Here is a 19,553-nt window from a genome sequence, read left to right as displayed (position 1 = left end):
AGTAGAGTGAAATCAAAGAGTCAGGCTGTTTGGACTCTGGAGCTTCTCCAAAACTTATGTTCAGACCCAGACTTGCCTCCATTTATCAAACTTACTTAGCTTGAAGAGTCTGACCATGTGGTTACCACCATATTAGCATCTGAGATATTAAGTTTATGCTACTGAACAAATTTATGACTTGAAAGCCTGATCCTTGTCAGTGGGGATTCAAGATGTGGACAGATGAAGCAATTTGCTCAGAGTCAAAAAGAGGATGGGTTACAAAGTTGAGGACTAAAGCAGAACTCCTGAGTCCCAAGTTTTTGGCCAGTGCCCAGGGGGATCCCTTCTCCTTTCCAGGGATTGATAGATCAATGAATTGCTCTCTAAATGCTTCCAGTGGGAACTCTCCAAAACACAGCAAATGGGATTTTTCACACTTTGACTAATGAAAGCTTGGCACATGGCATGACAAATAAAATCCTCACTGCCAGCAGTACAGATATATATAAAATGATGTTTATTTCTACAGGGCTTGTGAATAAGCAAGACATTTTTCACCCATGAAAGGCAGTTTCTATGTGCATGTGTAAGTTAGCAACAACAACAAAAAAGTGTGACTGATGATCCCAATGAACATCATCTCAATGAGATTTAAATACTCGTAACTTTTTGCTCCTCAGAAGAAAGTCTCTCTTTTTACTTCACCCTACAAACTTCTAGGTTTATTGTCACTATATTTCTCTGCTCTTGACAGAAATACAGACATAATTCATTTTTTTGTTTCATGTTTAGAAATCAGTTATCATCACAGGGCTAGGTATGTATAAAGAGAGATGCTACAAGATGTGGTCAGAAAGCACAGTGCCTGCAAGATCTACTTCCACATGAAGACAAAGCTAGCTTCTAACAAGGGAGGAGAGCCCATTTTCTTGCCAAATTATGACATTTCTTTTATTTGACACTTTTTTCCCTGCTTTTTTGGCGCTTTCCACATGACCAGTGCTAACAAGAGGAGAGACTAGTCCTTAACTCCTCATGCAAGCAGACTAAAAGTGATGAGACACAGACTGGGACTGATCAACATGCACTAAAGACACACTTCCAAAACTGACAGTTTTTTCTCTTTGTCTGCTCAAACTGTTTGGAAAAGAGTGCACTGAGAAAAGCCCTGAAAATAATAATTTCTGTGAAATACTGATAATGGGATCCTACCAAATAAATAAGAGATGACCTGGCCACAGCCTTCCAGATCACAGCAAACTTGATATCCCTAGGACAGCTCAGCAGAGGAGCCCTTATAGGCATTTCAGGGACTTGTCATAGTGTGAAATGTTTATTTTTTTCTCAAGTCCAAAAGAATAACTGGGACTATTTTAAATTTGTTTCAAATAAACAATAGAAGAGCTTTATAGTTCTGCAATAATCAGAAAAAATGTAAGAGGAGATAGGTAAGTTGTGAGGTGCTTTAGCACAGCAGAGCATCAGGTTTTATTTGATTAATTCTTCCCTACAGCTTGGAATGGATATACACAGTGTGATTTCAGGCCAGGAGTAGCTTCAAAGTACGGGCTGAGTATCACAGATCCAAGCATGCACAGCTGGATCTCAAGTGTATAAGCCACTTTGACTTGCACATGAGGAAGGAAAGGGGAAGATTACTATGATCTGAAATGTCAAAGCTTCTTCCACACAATTAAGTGCATTTACATGTTCTACTCAAACCAGCAGAAGTTGTTTCCAGGCAACAGAAAGAAATGAGTATCACTCCACACTAGGTGTGTACAACATACATATGCACTGCTCCTCACCTGAGAGTTTCTAAAAAGCAGGACAAAACCATGATTTGGACAGAGAACTGGTAGTGTTACAAGCAAATTACAGGTATTGAAAAAGCTCCCTGTCATTTTCCCTGTGGGGAAGAGGACAAGGGATACAGCACAGAGATGGTTAGGATTCCCTTCTAATAACCACAACCAGATTTCTCATGGAAGGAGGCAGGCGGATTTCTCCTGCAGCAGGTGCCCTACGAGGCCATGAGTGGGTAGCACAGACTGGCTGTAGCAACCCCAGCAGCTCATTTATCAGGGAACACCTTCACAGGCTGAAATCCGGGTGCTGAAATCCAGAGAGAAGAGCATCCCCACGGGGAACCTACAACATCTCTGCTGCAGCCGGGGCTGCCCCGGGCTGTGGGCCTCAGGGTGCGTGAGCAGCACAGCGCCGGGCAGAGCGCTCCTCCTCCTCAGCCTGACTCAGCAGTGACAGCGTAACTGTAGGGAACTTGTGACGGGCCCTTTGCCATGGACTCAGGGCGCACACCACTCACACCTTTGCACACTACCCACACACACTCACACTCTTGCACACTTCTCACACTCTTGCACACTTCTCACACCCTGCACACTCACTCACACTCTTGCACACTACTCACACTCACTTATACTCTTTCACAGTACTCACACTTACACTTTTGCACACCACTCACACCCTTGCACACTCACTCACACCCTTGCTCGCACACTCACACCCTTGCACACCCACTCAAACTCTTGCACACTCACACTCACTCACGCCTTTGCACACTCACTCGCACTCACACTCCTCACACCCTTGCACACTACTCACACTCACACTCTTGCACACTCACTCACACCTTTGCACACTCACTCACACCCTTGCACACTACTCACTCTCACACACCCCCTTGCACACTGACTCACCCCCAAATTCCCCACGGATTTGCACACTGGTCAGGAGGAGCAGTGCTTTGTGCTGGCCGGCTGTTATAGAGCAGGAGCGCCGGTGGCCTGACCCAAAAGAAGGGATGGCACAGCACGGATGGAATGAGGTGAGCAGCTGTTCCAGAGGGCTGCCCCCAGCCTCCACTCCTGAGGGAGCTGAACACCTGGCTGGGATAGTGGAGTTCCAGCTCTGGCCAGGCCAGATTAGATCCCTTCTACTCCTCCTTGTCTAAGATTCGTGAAACCAGACACACTCATACGGCATTCTGAGGTTAGGGAAGTTTAGATCCTGGCCAATTTCTATTGTTAAGCTCACAAAACACGGCGATAAATAATGGAAAATGCTTCAGCTGCTATTTATTTGGGGCACTTTCACCATGTGACATCAGAAAATATTCCATGGTGGAATTTATTAACATAAAAATGGACTCAGTGAGACTTTGTGATCTATAAAACTTCCAGCTAACTAGACTTTTGGTTATCCCATCGACAGATGGTGTTTTTCTGAACTGGTTATGTTGATTCACAGCACTGAAGTGGTTACTGGAAAAAAGGACCACGAGTTTAATAAGGAGCAGGCCCACACACACGCAACAAATGTGAGCCATATTCTACCAGCTCCAAAAGAAAAAAAAAAGCAGCAGTTTTTACACCAAATTGCCAAAATATTGGCACGTTTTGCATGTCTATTATGTGTTCCAAGCCACTGAAATAGGAATGCTGTTGGCAAATGAGCTACATCAGACATACACACAACATTATTGGATTTCCTTGGAATATTTTGCTCCAGGTTAGGCCAAAGATGCAGAGACTCTCTTTCAGAAGTGCTGTCTTGGAGGGCCAGTTTAGCTGCCTTACAATAAAGACTCATCCCACTTAAAAAACCCTCTGAGGCTTCTCATTAATAAATGCCAATGAACATAATATGATACCCAGGTTGCATAAATCAATGGCAATCTAGAAACCAGGAAAAGAAAATAGAGTGAATAACAATGAAGAGGGGAGCATTTAGAGGACTCTTGAGCAGCTGAACTCACAATCATTCTCCAAACATGAAAGAGGCTTCAACTGTTTATGAAATTAAGTGGAGCTTTTGGAACTGCATACTGAACTATGTTGAACAGGAAGAAATCTCTTTGCTTATTAGGCCTCAAGGAGATAATCTGTAGTGCTATGGAAACAGCTATGGCCTTTTCTATACAGCAGGGAGATTACTTCTTTTCAGGTGGATGAGCTGCTTTCAGATCTTTTTTTCACAATCTCTCTGATTTAATATGCTTTAGGAATGGAACAGGAGTGTTCTGCTTCAGGTGCAGATATAAGATCTTGAAATACAGGCTCCACCATACTTGTGGTAGGACATCAGAGAAGGAGAGGCTTCTGCCTCCATAGGCTAAAATTCAGAATATGTTTGAGAAGATGGGGAAAAGGATTGAAAAGCATATAAGGGAGCATTAATAGCACTCACCTATCCCATCATCTTGTGTGTGTATATATATATATATATATATATATATATATATATATGAATGCACTAATATATATATAAACACACACACATAGCAACATACACCTTCTTAGAGGTGTGCATAGGTAATAATATAGACATAGACAAGCACAGACTAAACTTTATACAGAGGGATAATGCATTCCAGAGCCTGACACTGGAAAAGGTTTTCTTCAGCTATTTACATGCCTAGTCTCAGGCAGGATGTGGTCTGTCATTGCAGAGGCCACAGCACAAGGTGAGACTTTGCAAAATGTAATACAAGCTATTAATGCTGGTTGGTCTGCAAAATTCATACCTCGTTCTTAGAAGGGAGGATGTCGGGACTGAGAGGGGATTTTCTTCAGGAACTAGATTGGTTGTTTTTGCTACACTGAGACAAAAGACTGAATTTGACACAGGAGGACCAAAAGGCAAGAAAAGTAAGATCCACTACAGTGACTACATTGTATTGCTTGCAACACACATGAAAAAAAAGATGTGAAACATTGAAACAGTTGTGGTAATTCAGCAGTTTCAGCATGACAGCCTTAAGTAGTGGAGGCTTGTTCATCTGACAACTGCATGTTTCAAATCATGAATTGCATGGCTGAGCAACGATGTTTTATGTGACTACAACATCAAAATCAATCTTCTGCAGGAAAATCTATTTGCCAGACACATCACAGCACAGGTGTCACAGCAAATAACAAGTCATGGCATGACAGCTAGCGGTGCAACTGCTTTAGGCTTAATACTTTTTTGAGTCCAGGACAGCTACAGAGAATGCCACCTGTGTATAAGAGTAAAGAAATCTAATTAGCATCTTTAATTGAACTTCAGCAGCATGATCGAGCATTGAAATTAACCCAGTTCAGAGTGGTTGGACCTGAAACCTCAGGAAGTTTCTTCCAACCTAAACTGTTCTGTGACCTGTAGTGTACAAGAAGGTTGAATCTCATCTACCATCTCTGGCAGGAGCACAAGACACCTTCAGCTTCATTCATGCAAAAAGGAAAAGCTGGGTTCTTACTCTTCCAGTTTTGTCACAGGAGAGGTTTGGGGAGAGCCATTGGCCACTCCAGTGAGGAGTTCCTTACTGCAGGAAGGTTTTAAGAAATGCAGAGACTGAAATTCACCGGGTGCCTTCAAATGAAAGTACACCAAGGTGGAGACAGGGAAATGCTGCTACACCACAGGCCAGCAATATGGTGTTTTTCCTGTGAGGAAGGTGAGCAGAGAGGAGAACATTCTTTAAAAAAATGTTACACTTCCCTGCATGCAAATACTGATCCCTCACAAGCTGTTTTCTCTCAGATCTAATAATCTTCTTTACCTGTTGGAAACTCACTGTAATTACAAGTTTCAATGCATGCTTCTCATTAACAAAGAAAACTACCCTCTATTCCATGGAGTTTTGTTTTACCTCATTAAACATATTGTTAAAGCCTCCACAAATATTTTTTATACCCACACGGACTCCTTATTGAATCTGGCTGTCTTCACTTCCTGTTTAAGCACAACTCACTTGGTAAGTTGTTGCCTCACCACACCCCTAAAGTGGTTGCCTTTAAGTGGTTGGTGAAATGATTAATATTTATTTAGTGAGGTTCTTTGAAAATGATACATGACATAAATAACAGCTATAACTATTTATTATGCTTCCACAAAAATAATACAGCTTTTGTAAGATTAAAAGCCAATTCTCCTATTAATTTTCTTAAAACTTGTTAAAACCAAACTAACGTAACCTTCCATTTCAGCTTAGCCCTCCTTTCTCTTCACAGTTTTTAATAGTCAGTATTTTACACCTGATTACTTCTAAACACACTGTTATACTGCTTTTACAGCCTTGGGCTTTATTACAAAGCCTCTCTGTTAGTCTGGATAGGCAAAAAACAGTAGCAGGTAGGGAGCAATACACATTTTCCAAAGATCAGCACCATTATTTAATGTTTTTGTAAATATTTACTTTAGACGCAGGCTAAATGTTACTTAAGATTTGTTCTAAACTGCTGTGTTTAAAAGTAAAAATCATGAGGACATATGGAACTCATCTGAAGGAGAAAAAAAAATGTTACAATTTCACAAAAGAATTAATTTCTTTACTGTTACCAAAGAGTTGCCTTCATAAAACTTGTGGCATGCTTTTGTGTCTTAGGTGGAACATCATGACACATAGCATGTGGTTTTGTGGTCTCCTCTTCCTACTGCCTGAAGTTCTGGCTGCAGTTTCCCCAACCTGACTGTCCCACCAAATCTGTACACACCCTCATGGTGCTCTCACTGGGATTTCTGTTCCTGTTCCGTTCTTTTTTTTTTTTTTCTTTCCCCCTTCTTCTTAGTCATCTTACCCACAAGCGGCATAAATCAAGGCGAGGCCGTGTTTTCACAGCTAGACAGTTCTTGCAACATCAGGGCTGAGTTCAGGGAAACGGCTGGAAAACTTGCTATCCACACACACTCACACTCACACACACACACACACCTGCCTTTTGGCTCATGGAAGACGAGCACAGTGCCAAAGATGTTTGTTTATTCTTGCCCTGGGTGCTTTGATATGGATGCTATCGATGAGGGCAATCGCCTCCCTCACAGCGCAGCGCAGCACCCGGCACTGAGCAGGGCCTCACATCCTCACAGACCTCCCAGGATCTTCTCCAGGGCGTGACACTCTGGGTCACATCACTCCCGGTGTCCCCACCAGCCTCCTGATGAGGCCCCTCTGTTCTTTCACAGCTTTGGAAGAGATTTGGGTAGATCAAGTCAAAGCCACTAAGCCAGGCAAGTGCAGCCATGCCACTTTGGATGTGGCGCTTGCTGAACGCAAGGAGAGTTTGATCCAGGTGGAGCAAATGCAGCTCTGTGTTACAGTGTCAGCATCCAGCCTGTAGCTTTGCAATCGTTTGTGGCAGCTTAGGGAAAAGCAACAGGATGCTGTGCTGTGACTCTACTTAGCCCTTGTTGTGTGACATCTGCTGGGACATGGACAGCACAACTTTCCTGCTCTGGACCTTAATTTCAGGTCTGGGCACAGCTACAGTGACATTTGGGCACATTTGGGGTGGGAGGCTGGGAGTGTGTGCTGAGGCACACGTGGGAGAAAGGTGGGGCTGCTGCAGAGAGAAAGATGCTGTGGGCACATGAAGCCAGGCTCTGCCCTCCCTGTCCTTGCGGGATTGTGCCATCACACCAGCAATGCCAGGGAAGTGAGTTGGTGGGGAGGGCACAAGAGCAATCACTGCCTACAAAGCAACACACACAGAGCTGCTGCCACTCCATATCCCAACAGCACGGAGCCACAGGTGACTCCAGCTCCCAGCCATGACTTGGTTGTCTCACTGGACCATCCTGTACTGCAGCAATGGGACACCCTGTGTGCTAAAAATCCTTCTGCCCCTCTGTTTTTCTCTACTTTTCCCTTATCTGAACTGTATGTCTCAGGGTGGAACCAGAAAACTGAATATTTATTTGAAATATTAAAGAGCTAGAAACACAATGAGGAAAAACCAGTCCCTTACTCCACCCGATTTTTACCTGTCTGGGAGATCTGGGAGGAGAGACAAGAGGATGAGCGGCATTACTTAGAAAGGAGCTGCTGGTTCCAACACTGTGGTGAGGAGGATGCTCTCCTGCCAGGAGCAGCGTGCAGGGCATGCACACACTGTGGTTCCAAAATGCCTTTCAGCAGCCTGTATGGCTGCTTTGGTCCATTAGGTACCTCAGCAACCAGTGTCCCTCACAGTCTCTCAGGAAGACACATTTACATCCAGGTGGGCCTGAGTCTGTCACTGTCTTTGGCTAAACTCTACTGGCTCTGTGCAGCATTATAGTAATGCAGCATTTCATCATGTAAATTTTGGTAGTTTTGCTTATTGCCAATACAGTGAGCAACTTCCCAGTTTTGGACAGGGTTTACAGTCGGGGAGGCGATGGGCAAACCAGGGTACAGATCAGCTCTGCTGCACACAGCAGGATGAGGGTGATACCTGGGGCTGGGCAGTGTTCTGAGGGGAGAATGGGCTATGTCCGGCACCCTGACTCCCATTTCTGCCCAGAATGGATCTGGAGAGGCAGGAGTTCTGGCATGTGACGGTGACAAGCACTGTCAGCCTGTCCTCTGCTCCGTAACTGTTAAACACACGCTAAGTGTGTGATTTGGAGCTGCTGAATTCAAACGCCTTCTGCAACAGAGGGCTCTAGACGCCCAGGGATCCTGGAAGATTCCCCGTCACCAAGAATCACCTCAGGTCGCGTTGCTGCGGCTTTTCGGTCCAAGTGGAAGCTGGATCGCTAATGATTCATGCTTGAAAACTACAAAAGTTTCCTTGCTTCCATCCCCCTGCGCAGCTCAGGAGGCAGGGGTCCGGTGAGGACAGCTGAGGTACGCGGTACGATGCTGCCCGCGCCATGCAGGGGCCACGTCCTTGTGCTGCCCTCCCCGCTGGGCTCGGAGGGGCCGGGGAAAGCCGGACATGTCCCGACCGCGCGGGTCAGCGCGGGCTGAGCGGGGGCGCCCCAGGGCATTGCCCGCAGAGCCGGCTGCCCTCGCTTCCCGCCCGTGACAAGCCCCGTTGGACTGACTCTGCCAACCGATCGAGTGTGGGGATGTCGGAACTTGTCGGTTCCGCGCTGTTTGTTGGTGTTTAACGCGCGGGACGCGCCGCGCAGGTGCCGCGGGCCGGGCGGGCTACGGGCAAGCGCCGCCGCCCCTCAGCCGCGGCCGCCGCTGGGCCGCCATCGCCCCCTGGCGGCGGCCGCAAGCGGCGGGAGGCGCGGACGGGCCGGGGCGGCTGCGCGGAACTTTCCGCCGGCGCGCGGGTCCGGCCTCCGGAGCGGGGAGCGCGGAGCGGAGCCGGGGCGCGGGGGCCGCCGCCGCCCTGCCGAGCACCGCCCGCCTTCCGCAAGGCGCCGCTGGACCCCCTTCTGGACCGCCGAATTAAAGAAAAAAAAAACCAGTCCAAAAAATCTTGGGTTTAAACTTTTTTTTACTTTATGGCTGCTCTCCCCCCCGCTTCCCCCCTCTTCTCCCCCCCCGCCCCTCTCCTCCCAACCTCCTCCCGAAGCGGCGGGGCGGGAAGGAGCGTCTCCGGTCTGCAACACCAAAGCATGGCGGAGGCTGGCGATGAGAACCGTCCTCCCCAAAGCATCCAGCGCCTCTGACAAGCCCGGAGCCAGAGGGGGTGGGGGTGGGAAAGGGCGGGAGGGGGGAGAGCATGGGAGGGAGGGGGCAGCCAGTCCTTCCCCCTGCACTTGTCAGATGCAGATGGGACTGGCAAAGTTTGTTTGAATAAAAAAAAGGCTAAAAAAAAAAAAAAAAAAAGGGGGAAGAGCAGGAGGAGGGGGGAGGAAAAAAAAAAAAAGATCCTAGAAATCCAAAAAGGCTCATCTGGGAAGGAGAGAGAGGAGACCGAGAGGAAGCGGGATGCAACTCAACCTGACGCTGATCTGCTTCGTCTTCGGGGGGTTCCTGCCCGACGCCGCGGCCCGGCGGGAGCAGATGGACACGGGGCAGTGCGACCTGCCCCGCTCGGTGAGCCGGGCCGGGCCGGGCCGGGGGCGCGCCGGCCCGCGGGGGATGCGCGCGTGTCCGCGGGGCGCGCGGGGGCCGCGGGGCGCGGGCGGGACGGGGGCGCGCGGAGGGACCCCCCCCCCTTCACCCCAACCCCGCTCCGCGCACGCGGGCGCGCGTGGCCCCCACAGGTGTGGCGGCGCTGCCCCGCGTGTGCCCCGCGGAGGGGCCCGGGCCGTGTCCCCGCCGCAATCGGGGGGTCACGGCGGGACCCAGCCCCATGCGGGCCTCATGGTGCCCGTGGGCTTTGCTCGCTGCGAGCCCGCGTGGGGCTGGTGCGAGGAGGAGAGGGGGAAGCGGGACGCCCGCTCCTCCTGCCCTGCGGGCAGCCCTGAGGGTGGCATCGCTGTCTCTTTCCTTTGTGCCCCTCCATCACTGAGCAGCCCCTCTGTCTTCCCCGCAGCAAGGAGAGCTCAACTCCTTCCTCTGGACCATTCGCCGTGAACCCCCCGCTTATCTCTTCGGCACCATCCACGTGCCCTACACGCGAGTTTGGGACTTCATCCCTGACAACTCCAAGGCCGCCTTCCACGCCAGCTCCAGCGTGTACTTCGAGCTGGACCTGACGGACCCGTATACCATCTCGGGGCTGGCCAGCTGCCAGATGCTGCCCCACGGGGAGAACCTGCAGGACGTGCTGCCCCGGGAGCTGTACCGCCGCCTCAAACGCCACCTGGACTACATCAAGCTGATGCTGCCCCACTGGATGACCCCGGACCAGCGGGGCAAAGGGCTCTATGCCGACTACCTCTTCAACGCCATCGCCGGGAACTGGGAGCGCAAGAGGCCCGTCTGGGTGATGCTCATGGTGAACTCCTTGACGGAGACGGACATCCGCTCCAGAGGGGTGCCGGTGCTCGATCTCTACCTCGCCCAGGAGGCCGAGAGGATGAAGAAGAAGACGGGTGCGGTGGAGCGGGTGGAGGAGCAGTGCCACCCACTGAATGGGCTCAACTTCTCCCAGGTAAGGAGGCTTCTGGGCCTCGTGTGTTATCCCAGGATATGGGGGGTGTTCTTGCACTTCCATCAGCTGATGGGGGTGAACCCCAAGCCTGCTGCAGCGGAGTGGTCACTCGTGGGCCTCAGCAGCTTTTGTGCTGGGCTGCCTGTTCTCCATCGTGCTGATCCGTTCTGCCTGCAGAACCCCCGTGATGTGCGTGGGGAGTGCTGCGTGTCTATCACGTGTGTAGTTTATTTGAGAGGCAAATGTCCGGGGTGTGAATGTATGTATCTGCTTGCCTGCCACTTGTGAGGGAAACTTACATGCTTCCCATCCTGTCCCGGAGCTGGGCAAAAAGTGATTTTTTTGTTTGTTTGTTTTGAAGTAAAGCAGCTCTGTGGTACTTGTCAGGAAGAGGATGAAGCATGAACAATGAAAATAGAAATTTCCACATTGTTCAGATTGATTTAAGTGCATGCAAACTGTCAGTCGTCTTTTTCGTGGTCATTCCGGGTCAAAACAAAGTGGCTCATGTTGCCTTTGTACTGGGGGAAATTGAGTGTGCAATATGCATGGGTTTATTTCATTTTAGAGCAGGTAAATTTCACCAAACAGAAAAGGATGTAGGTTAAGAAACAAAAGTTATTGGTGTAACTGGACTCCGGAATTCTTTCAATGGATTTAGCTTTAAACAGCCAAACACTAAGCCATGAGATCTATTTCATTTCAGTGGATTAATGAGGAACACAGTAACAGCTATTGACTTTGCTTTGTGGAACTGTTTATGTGAAATGAGATTTACTAGAAATTGAGGAAATGAACGTGTGTGGAAGAAAACAAATAATCCGGGGGAGATTTAAGATGGTGTCAGTTACTGCTATGATATTTCATTCTTAACCTGCTTTTTGTCATTAGTTTTGGATCGGTCTATTTCCAGCCTTATCTTACTGTCCTACTTTGACCAAAAAAATTCTTGGTGATGTGGGGAAATAAGGATTAAAGGACTAATCTTTGGTGTGATTAAAATGTCCTTAGAGTGCCTTCACCCCCTGCTCCCTTGAAGTCCAGTAGGAGCTATTTGAAGGGGAAAAAGTCTGGCTTTCACTAACATTTGGTTCATCCATATTTCAACTAGGAGTCTTAACTCTGCATACAGCCTTCAGAGCAGATTTTTCCATACACTTTTGAATGTATTTTCTTGTTTATCAATAAAAATAATTAGAAGAAAGCCCCTCAGGACCTTTGCATTATTTAGCACACATCCAAATCAAGGAATTCGTTTTACACTATTCTGTCTGAAAGGTTTAAGTGCCTGTCCTCTCTGTTGAGCCCCTTCTTTAAGGTGAGGTAAAAATAATTAACTATTCCAGTCATCCTATAGTGTTTGGTTGTATTAGGTCAAAAATGGCATTAGAGTCAAGCACATGAAAGCACCTGGTTAAAAATGTACCACTTGGAAGCTTTTTAAATGTGAATCATGCTACGTTTTTTTCTTTCCAGAGAGAGTGAGCAAAGAGAAAGGAAAAGGGACAGAGTGCAAAACTCACTGCTGCCCTTAACCATAATTGTTTCTCTGTCCAACTTTTAAATAGAAACAAAAATTTCCCATTCATTTTGCTCCAAAAACAATCTAAAAAAGAACAGTAAAGGTATTACTGCTATTGGCAAGCAAAGGACAGTCATTTATGCAAAACATTTGTGCTGATTAAAAGAATACATTCCATTTTAATTGTTAGAGAGAATTGACAAAGTTGCTGAAATAGATCAGTGTTCAGGAGGAATTTTCCTAGATTGAAGCTTTTTCTGGGAACAAGGCCACCAGAACAACAGGAGACAAAATTAAACAAAACAAACCAGATATTTATTTTCTTGCTTCCTCTAGATTTCCATGCATCCTGACACCTGGCTAGTTGTTTAACAATAGTAATTTGTAATGTTATCACACCGTCTGGCAGTCCTACTGCTTGGTGTATTACTGTGCTAATTTAGTGGAGTGGATTAGTATTGCAAGGTTTCACCTCCCAATTCCAGGTCTTGGAGCCTTCCTTAAGCAACACGTAATTAAAAGCCACTAAAATGGAAATCAGAAATTGAGCAGCTTTTGTCTCGCAGGGTGTTTGCACAGTTTGATGAGAACATCTGTGATAAATTATAGTCCCAAATCTGCTAAGGGCATCAGCGGTTTTTTACCTGTTTTCAGCATTACTATTACAGGAACACTGCACATTATTTCTGCATTCAGAATTCAGGTTTTAGGACTGAGCCTTGCTGAATCATGTCAATGCTTTTGTTTCCCACATCCACGAAGTCCAGTATTTTTGCCCTAAGCAAATTTAAAAAAAAGACAAAAAAAGCTTTTTTTCCCTACTTCTTCTCCTCAAAGGCGGCTTTGTGCTACTGCAAATATTTAATCTGACTACATGCACCAAATCTGTTAATCTGATACCGTGAGGAGGAGGAAATCTAGGAGTGGTCCCGGTGTGGTACTTGGTTTTGATCTGCTCTGAAAGAAAGTGGATACACTTGCATTTTTGACCAGGAACGATCTTTGAAACGTTCTGTGCAAATGTTGATTGTCTTAGCCGGATAAAAAGATTAAGGTGGCTCATATAATTAGCTGCTTCCTGGAGAGCCAGCTCCTGCAGGTAGGGCAGGGAGCATTGTTTTCTATTGTAAACCCCGAAACTTTGTAGTTTGATGCTCTGCTCACCCTAAAACCCTTGCACAGTGTTTCCTGCTGCTTTTCCACATCACTCCCATCCTCCTGCCTCCTGCTTGGATCCTGGGGGGAAGTGTTATCCCTCCTCCTGGGACTCTGGCAGCTGCTGGTCACTCAAAGTCCGGGCCCTGGATATGGTTGAGCTGGTGTCAAGGTGTCTGAATCCCAGCAGAAGGCAGTGTTGGGAGCCTGGATGCAGGGGAATTGATAGCAGGCTTGGGTCAGGTTGAACTTTTACTGCTCCTTGGTATTTGAAATTTCAGGGTTTTCATGGGAGGTGGGACAGAAGGGCTGAGGCAAGTGAAGAAGAGGAAGCAGACAAGTCTGTCTGACAGCGCTGATGTTTATGTAGAAAGTGGCCAGAAAACGGCAAAATCAAGTTGGCCACGGCTGAGTATTGGTGAGGGGTAGATGACATTCCAGGCCTTCTTGTGGAATCCTGGCAGAGGCACTGCAGCCACTACTGGCTGTGAGGGTTCATCCCTGTGTTCTCTGAGTGCCAGCTGGGATTAGGGCTGAGCTCTCTCTCCTCTTTGGGACCCTCATGTGGGTCTATGATGGGAAGCTTTCCCCAGGTTATTGTTGGAGCAAGGAGAATTGTGAGGGTGGCTCCTGCAGCTGCTCAGGTCTGGTGCATCCTCCCTGATGGCCCAGGGCTGTCTTGGGACCCCCATCACCCTGGAGTGATTGCAGTGTGTCCTCACTGAAGGTCTGTACAGTCAGCAAGGGGGGGATCTTACTGCCCTACCCAAACTGCTGTTCCCTGGGGAGGTGGGTGACATGTCTTGCTTGTATTTGATCCTGTTTCTCAGCAGGATCCACAGTCCCAGACAGTGTTCATAGCCCTTCCTCCACATTAGAACTAAAATCCCTTCCCCATCCCATCCCGAGCTTGCTCTCCTCAGGGACAGTCTGCCTTCAGCTCATAGCAGATTCCCTGAATCCCAGTGTTTGTAGGGGAAATCTTGTGTCAGGGTCCAGCTTCCTGCCAGCCTGTTGGTGGGGAAGCTGTCAGGCTGGTGAGGAGCTGCCAGCACCCCCTTCTCTCCCCTTTGGCTGTTTGGGAAGCTCTGACTCCGGTCTCCTCTGGCTGGTATCATTTCCAACTGCAGGGGGAGATGTTAAATATCAAACCAGTGTTGATTGGATCAGAGACGGCCTCAAAGAAAGAAACCTCAGACTGCGCCAGATTAAACTTCACACTTCACCATTCTCCCCCTTTCATTTCTTTGCCGCCTCATTCTCTGCACAAATAAACCTCATCTCCCCGCTTTCTACCAATGAGACAGCATTCATGGGGCAGGAATGACTTTGTTAACAAAATCAGTCTTCATTTCCCAGGTCCTGCTGTTCCATCAAACCCTGGGACATGGCAGCTTTGATTACTCTGGTGATAGGATTAGAGGGGGGAACAAGTGCTGGTTAATAAAAGGCCGATGGGTGGTCCATCATGTTTGGTCACTGACAGCTCTGCAGCCTCGAAGCTGGACCTTCAGTGGCAAAACAGTAATATACAGAGTAATATACAGCCAGGGCCACGTCCTGGACTCTATTCAATCTGCCCTGTCCTCTTGAAAAACGAAACATTTCTGTGATCACAAAGCTGGGATTCTCCAAGCTGACAGGACCAGTGTAACTGACTTCAAGAGAAGTGTACTTATTTGTCCTAATGAAAGATCCAGGCTCAAAGTTTTCTGAACTGCATTAAAGGGCTCAGTTTCAGAGCTAGCTGACTTTTGATAGTCTGCATAGTTTATATGAGGGAATATTACTGACTTTTAAAAAAATTTTGAAATAAAAGTGGTTTTTGCCTAGTAGAAATGGCATCTTCTTGCTTTTCATAGAATTTCAGGCTTTGTGAAGAGATCAGGAGTCATCAAAAACAGCATTACCTGTTTTGATTGCTGAATGTTTTGAAAGAAATGTTGTTAAAGAGTTTGATTTCACACAGCTATACATAGTGCACATAGTTTTCAGCTTGCTGGCTTTTGTTAAACTATCATTCCCTTCACCCTCTTATGCCCCAGGGTAAAAAAATTCCCCCAGCAAAATTAACCTTGGGGTAGAAATTCATATAGCAAAAATAGAAATTCTTCCATATAACTAGTGGGAGATGCTTTATGTCTTCACCGGGGAGCTGTTGAAGATGAAACTATGCAAGTATTAAAATGACAGTAGTGGCAGTAACACCTGAAAGGATCAGCAGCTGATGTTTACAGCCATACCCACATGTAGGTGTTGATCTGTACAGCCAGTGAATGTGTGTTTCTGCCCCACAGCCCCTTGGAAGGCTCACCCAGGCATTTGATGGCTATTAAGAAAGCAGCCAGTCACTAAGGATGGCTCGAGGGGCAGCTGGCAGTTAATCTGTTTTATTTATTGTGTACAGAACTGCCAGTAGTGTTTGTGCTACTGGTCAGGTATGAGCTCTCCTTTTCCCTCTGATCCTTCACACCCTCCTTGGTAACATCCAAGACCAAGGCAGGTGTACCTGCCTCCCATGAGCAGGTCTGGAGGACTCTGCTGGTTGATTTGTTTGCAAAATTATGGGTGCTGCCTGTAATTGGTATTAGGTAGAAATTATATCTTTGTAAGATCGTTCTTAAAAGGGCAAAATCCCCAGAAAACAGTGTGACAGACACTCAGGGGAGTCCCTACTGTACCTGGGGCAGCTTAACTTTATTAGTGTATAGAAGTCAAATCGTACAGAATCGTGCCATTTTTTCCTGTGTGTGTTTGCCACCTCAGAGCTGCTAACCCAGTAGATACTGGGTTAGCCCCTGTTTAGTAAATGGTGTTTTCACAGTGGTGATTTTCAATCTGTTTGTTACTTGCTGTCACTTTCTGATGCTGTTGCAGCAGCAGTCAGGATCCGCCTTCAGGCCTAGAGTGCTTTGCTTATAAACAGAATAAACCATTGACCCTAAAATCCTCCACTTGAAGTATAGTGCAACCTACAGTTCTCAGAAAGTCTTTAACAGCTCCCCTCAGCTCCCTAGTGAGTAGCAATCCACATTATAAAGGCAGCCCACATCATTTGGGCAAGTCAGAGGTTCCTGGATTGCAAAGGCCAGAAATGATCTTACACAAGGGCGCTCACTCACTTTGCACTCCTGCAGAGAGCAGATCAGTGGCAGGGCTCCTGGCAAAGCATATTTAGGGACTTCAGAGGGACATACTGTAAAATAACAGGTTTCCCCTGTGCTATGCTTTACACTGCAAACCCTTATTAATGTTTTCACTGTTGTTAGGAGTTGATGAGACAAGTAAAAGGCAGAAGAAATCACAGTGTTACTGCTTAAACCATGGGAACTTTGTGTGATTTCTTTCATCTTTTGGTCTTATTAGTGAGGTTCCCTGCCTGCTTGGATGAATGACTGTAAGCTGGCATCCTCAGAGGACAGTGTTTAAGTTATAGCAAAAAATGGACATTTTCAGCAATGATTGGTATTTTAGAAACTTCATTGGTTTTAACTTTCAAGGGTCAGTGTTAGAAGAGCCCCATTTTGCAAGGAAACATATCTGCCTTGTGTTCTCAACTTTCCCAAATCCCTCTTCCAGGTAGGCAACCAGTACAGATGCTCAATGCCACTATACTTAAAATCTGCAGAAAGCACTGTAGGCTGATGACACAATTTCAGTATCTTTCTGAATATCTCAAATTATTTCTAGGTTGCAATTACTAAGACATTTTTTTCTGAGCATTGCAACAATTGTTGAACTTAATACTCCTTCTGTAACCCCAAAAGCATTATAGTTTCCATCCCGCTTGAGACACCAGAAATTAAACTGGTGCCTGCAGAGCTTAAAACTGCACATATCAGTGTTTGAACTTAATACCTCAGTTCTTGGGCTGGAATTGGAGCAAGACTATGCTCTGTGCAGAGTGGGAACAGTCATGCAACTAAACTGTAAGACTGGTTGTATCCATCACAACAGCTAGTAGTTGTGGTGTCTCAACACCTCCATGAATTTGCTTTTTCTGGTGCTCAATGGAACAATACAGTTATTTTGTATAATTGTTACTGTTTATTTGATCTAATTATCATTTAAAGGCATGGAGAATGACAAGTGACCTGGTTAGTATCTGTCAGAAGCTCACGCAGAAATTCACACTCATGTCTGCTGCTTTTATCACTAGTTATTCCAACACCAGTCATTCACATTCAATTTCCAATATTTTAGAGCTTCTGGTGCAAGTAATTTCAGGACTTCTAGCACAATATAAATGAAAGTTGGTAAAAACTTTAAATTAAAACCATGTGCTCAGCATTTTGAAGTGGATGTTGTATGGCTTGAGGAGGCTCATTAGAAAAAGTATTTTTAGTTTGAATGAGATCAAAGACCCAAGATTTTCCACTCTGAGAGTTGTTTAGCATAGTACTGGACACCCCATTTCTCATCATACATAGACTCCCATAGGCCAGTTATGCCTGAAGAAATCATCATCCCGGAAATATTGTAAAAATTAGATTTATTATCAGTGGACCACTGCTGATCACCTCCATCCAGGCACTGTAACAATGCTGAAGGGTTGAAGAGTCTTGGAGATGTCAAAAGCGAGTTTTATTCTTGATTTCCTCAAAATCAGGATTTCAGCCCATACCAGTGGGTAGCAGTGTTAGAAGTGACAGGCTGAATCCTGTGTGTTGTGTCCATTCCAGAGTCCTTTGAAGCCAGGGAAAACACTGAACCATCCCCAGAAACTCCTAGTAGCACACAGAGAAAAGATTGTAAAAAAAGAAAAAGAAACGAATCTGATATCTTCTTTTCCTAGGCTCAGTTAGTGTGGAAGTTATGAAGCCTTCCACATGAATTCCAGTCCAGAGGTTCGTCATGCTTGGGTATGCCTGCAAAATGGGAGTTAGCTAAGATGGGGCAAAAAGCTAGGAATTCAGTCATTGGCAGTTTACTTAGCTGTATCAACATAATTAAGCATAATAGGAACAAATGCTTTATGTTTCCACCAGATTTAATTAAACTTACTTGCTGCTGCTACCCGAACTCTTCCATTGGGGCACTTGTTGGGAGACACAGGTATCTCCAATATATAAACCAGAGAAGAATCTGCCTTTATAGAGCAAAGCAATATTCATCAGACTTAGTGAGCCAAGGAATGAGAAAAAGGAAACAAATCTTACATTTATTTTCTAACCTCTTTCCATTTTAATAAAAGTCAAGTTATGAGGAACACGGGAAAAGTATTGCTTTCAAGTAGGCAGTTCTGTGTCTTGAAAGTATCCCCTCAATATTTTAGAGACTGTACTAAATCCAAGGTCTCCATTAGGCTCCCTCACTTTTGTTAGCAATCACAATGAAGACTGATTATTCTCTGTACGCTTTCTGCCACTGCACAAATTTAGCTCTCCTTTGATTTCTTGCAGCCTTTTCCTATTACAGGTGACAGCATAATAGTGATGGGGAATATTTATTTAAATGTGAGACCAAATGCTCACAGTGCAGGAGTTTGCAGAGTCAGCAGAGAGGGAGAGGGCAAAAGGGTGATTTGAGAAACAAGCGCAAGTTTTTGAAGGTCTTTGTATTCCTGGGATGTGATTATTTACAGTTTTAGAAAGGATTATTGAGATAAATGTTATGCCAGAAGGAAGTGTGATGGGACGTCCCAATGTGTCTTGTTGATTCTAAAACACTGGAAAATGATCACAGCACTATTAATGGTAAAAATGCTAAGCCCTACACCATGAGAGGAACTGGTCCTGACATACTGGGAGTCAGGTGGGATGCTAACTTGTAGTTTGCTTTCAAGCTGAAGTAATTCTTTATTTTTGGGATATCACAGGGGCAGGGGAGGTACAAGTGTGCAAAAAATGCCTAAAAGTGTTGTTTTCATAAGAGTTAATGATGCAAAAAGCCCTTCTTTTTAATAATAAATTTCTTGATTAAGACAGGAAAAAGCTAGAAAGAACATTCTCAAAAAAGCTCATTGTCTGCCTATCGGAGCAGATAACTCACTAACACCCAGAAGTGAGCAAAGTCAAGTTTTCTAATACAAAGTTATGGCCAATATATGGCTTAGCCTTCAAACAACTGGGGTGCAGTTCAGCTCTTTCAGCATTTCTCCTTTCCAGTACCAGAATACCAACGAGAAAATA

At 46.0% G+C, this 19,553-nt stretch overlaps 1 protein-coding gene across 1 annotated transcript in view; it reads left to right on the top strand.

The window, feature by feature from the left end:
- The first annotated feature begins 9,520 nt into the window (after window positions 1-9,520).
- Window positions 9,521-19,553, top strand: part of TRABD2B (TraB domain containing 2B) — a 263,307-nt gene continuing 253,274 nt past the window's right edge. Inside the window, exons 1-2 of the mRNA XM_063166065.1 lie at window positions 9,521-9,742; window positions 10,185-10,745. Of these exons, the coding sequence (XP_063022135.1) occupies window positions 9,635-9,742; window positions 10,185-10,745 (669 nt within the window). The 5' untranslated portion in view covers window positions 9,521-9,634. The remainder of the gene's footprint in view (window positions 9,743-10,184; window positions 10,746-19,553) is intronic.

The sequence above is a fragment of the Melospiza melodia genome, chromosome 11, assembly GCF_035770615.1.
Source record: "Melospiza melodia melodia isolate bMelMel2 chromosome 11, bMelMel2.pri, whole genome shotgun sequence".
In the NCBI taxonomy this organism is placed as follows: Eukaryota; Metazoa; Chordata; class Aves; order Passeriformes; family Passerellidae; genus Melospiza; species Melospiza melodia.
The sequence above is the reverse complement of the archived record's forward strand: the minus strand, read 5'-3'. Positions and strand labels throughout refer to the sequence as shown.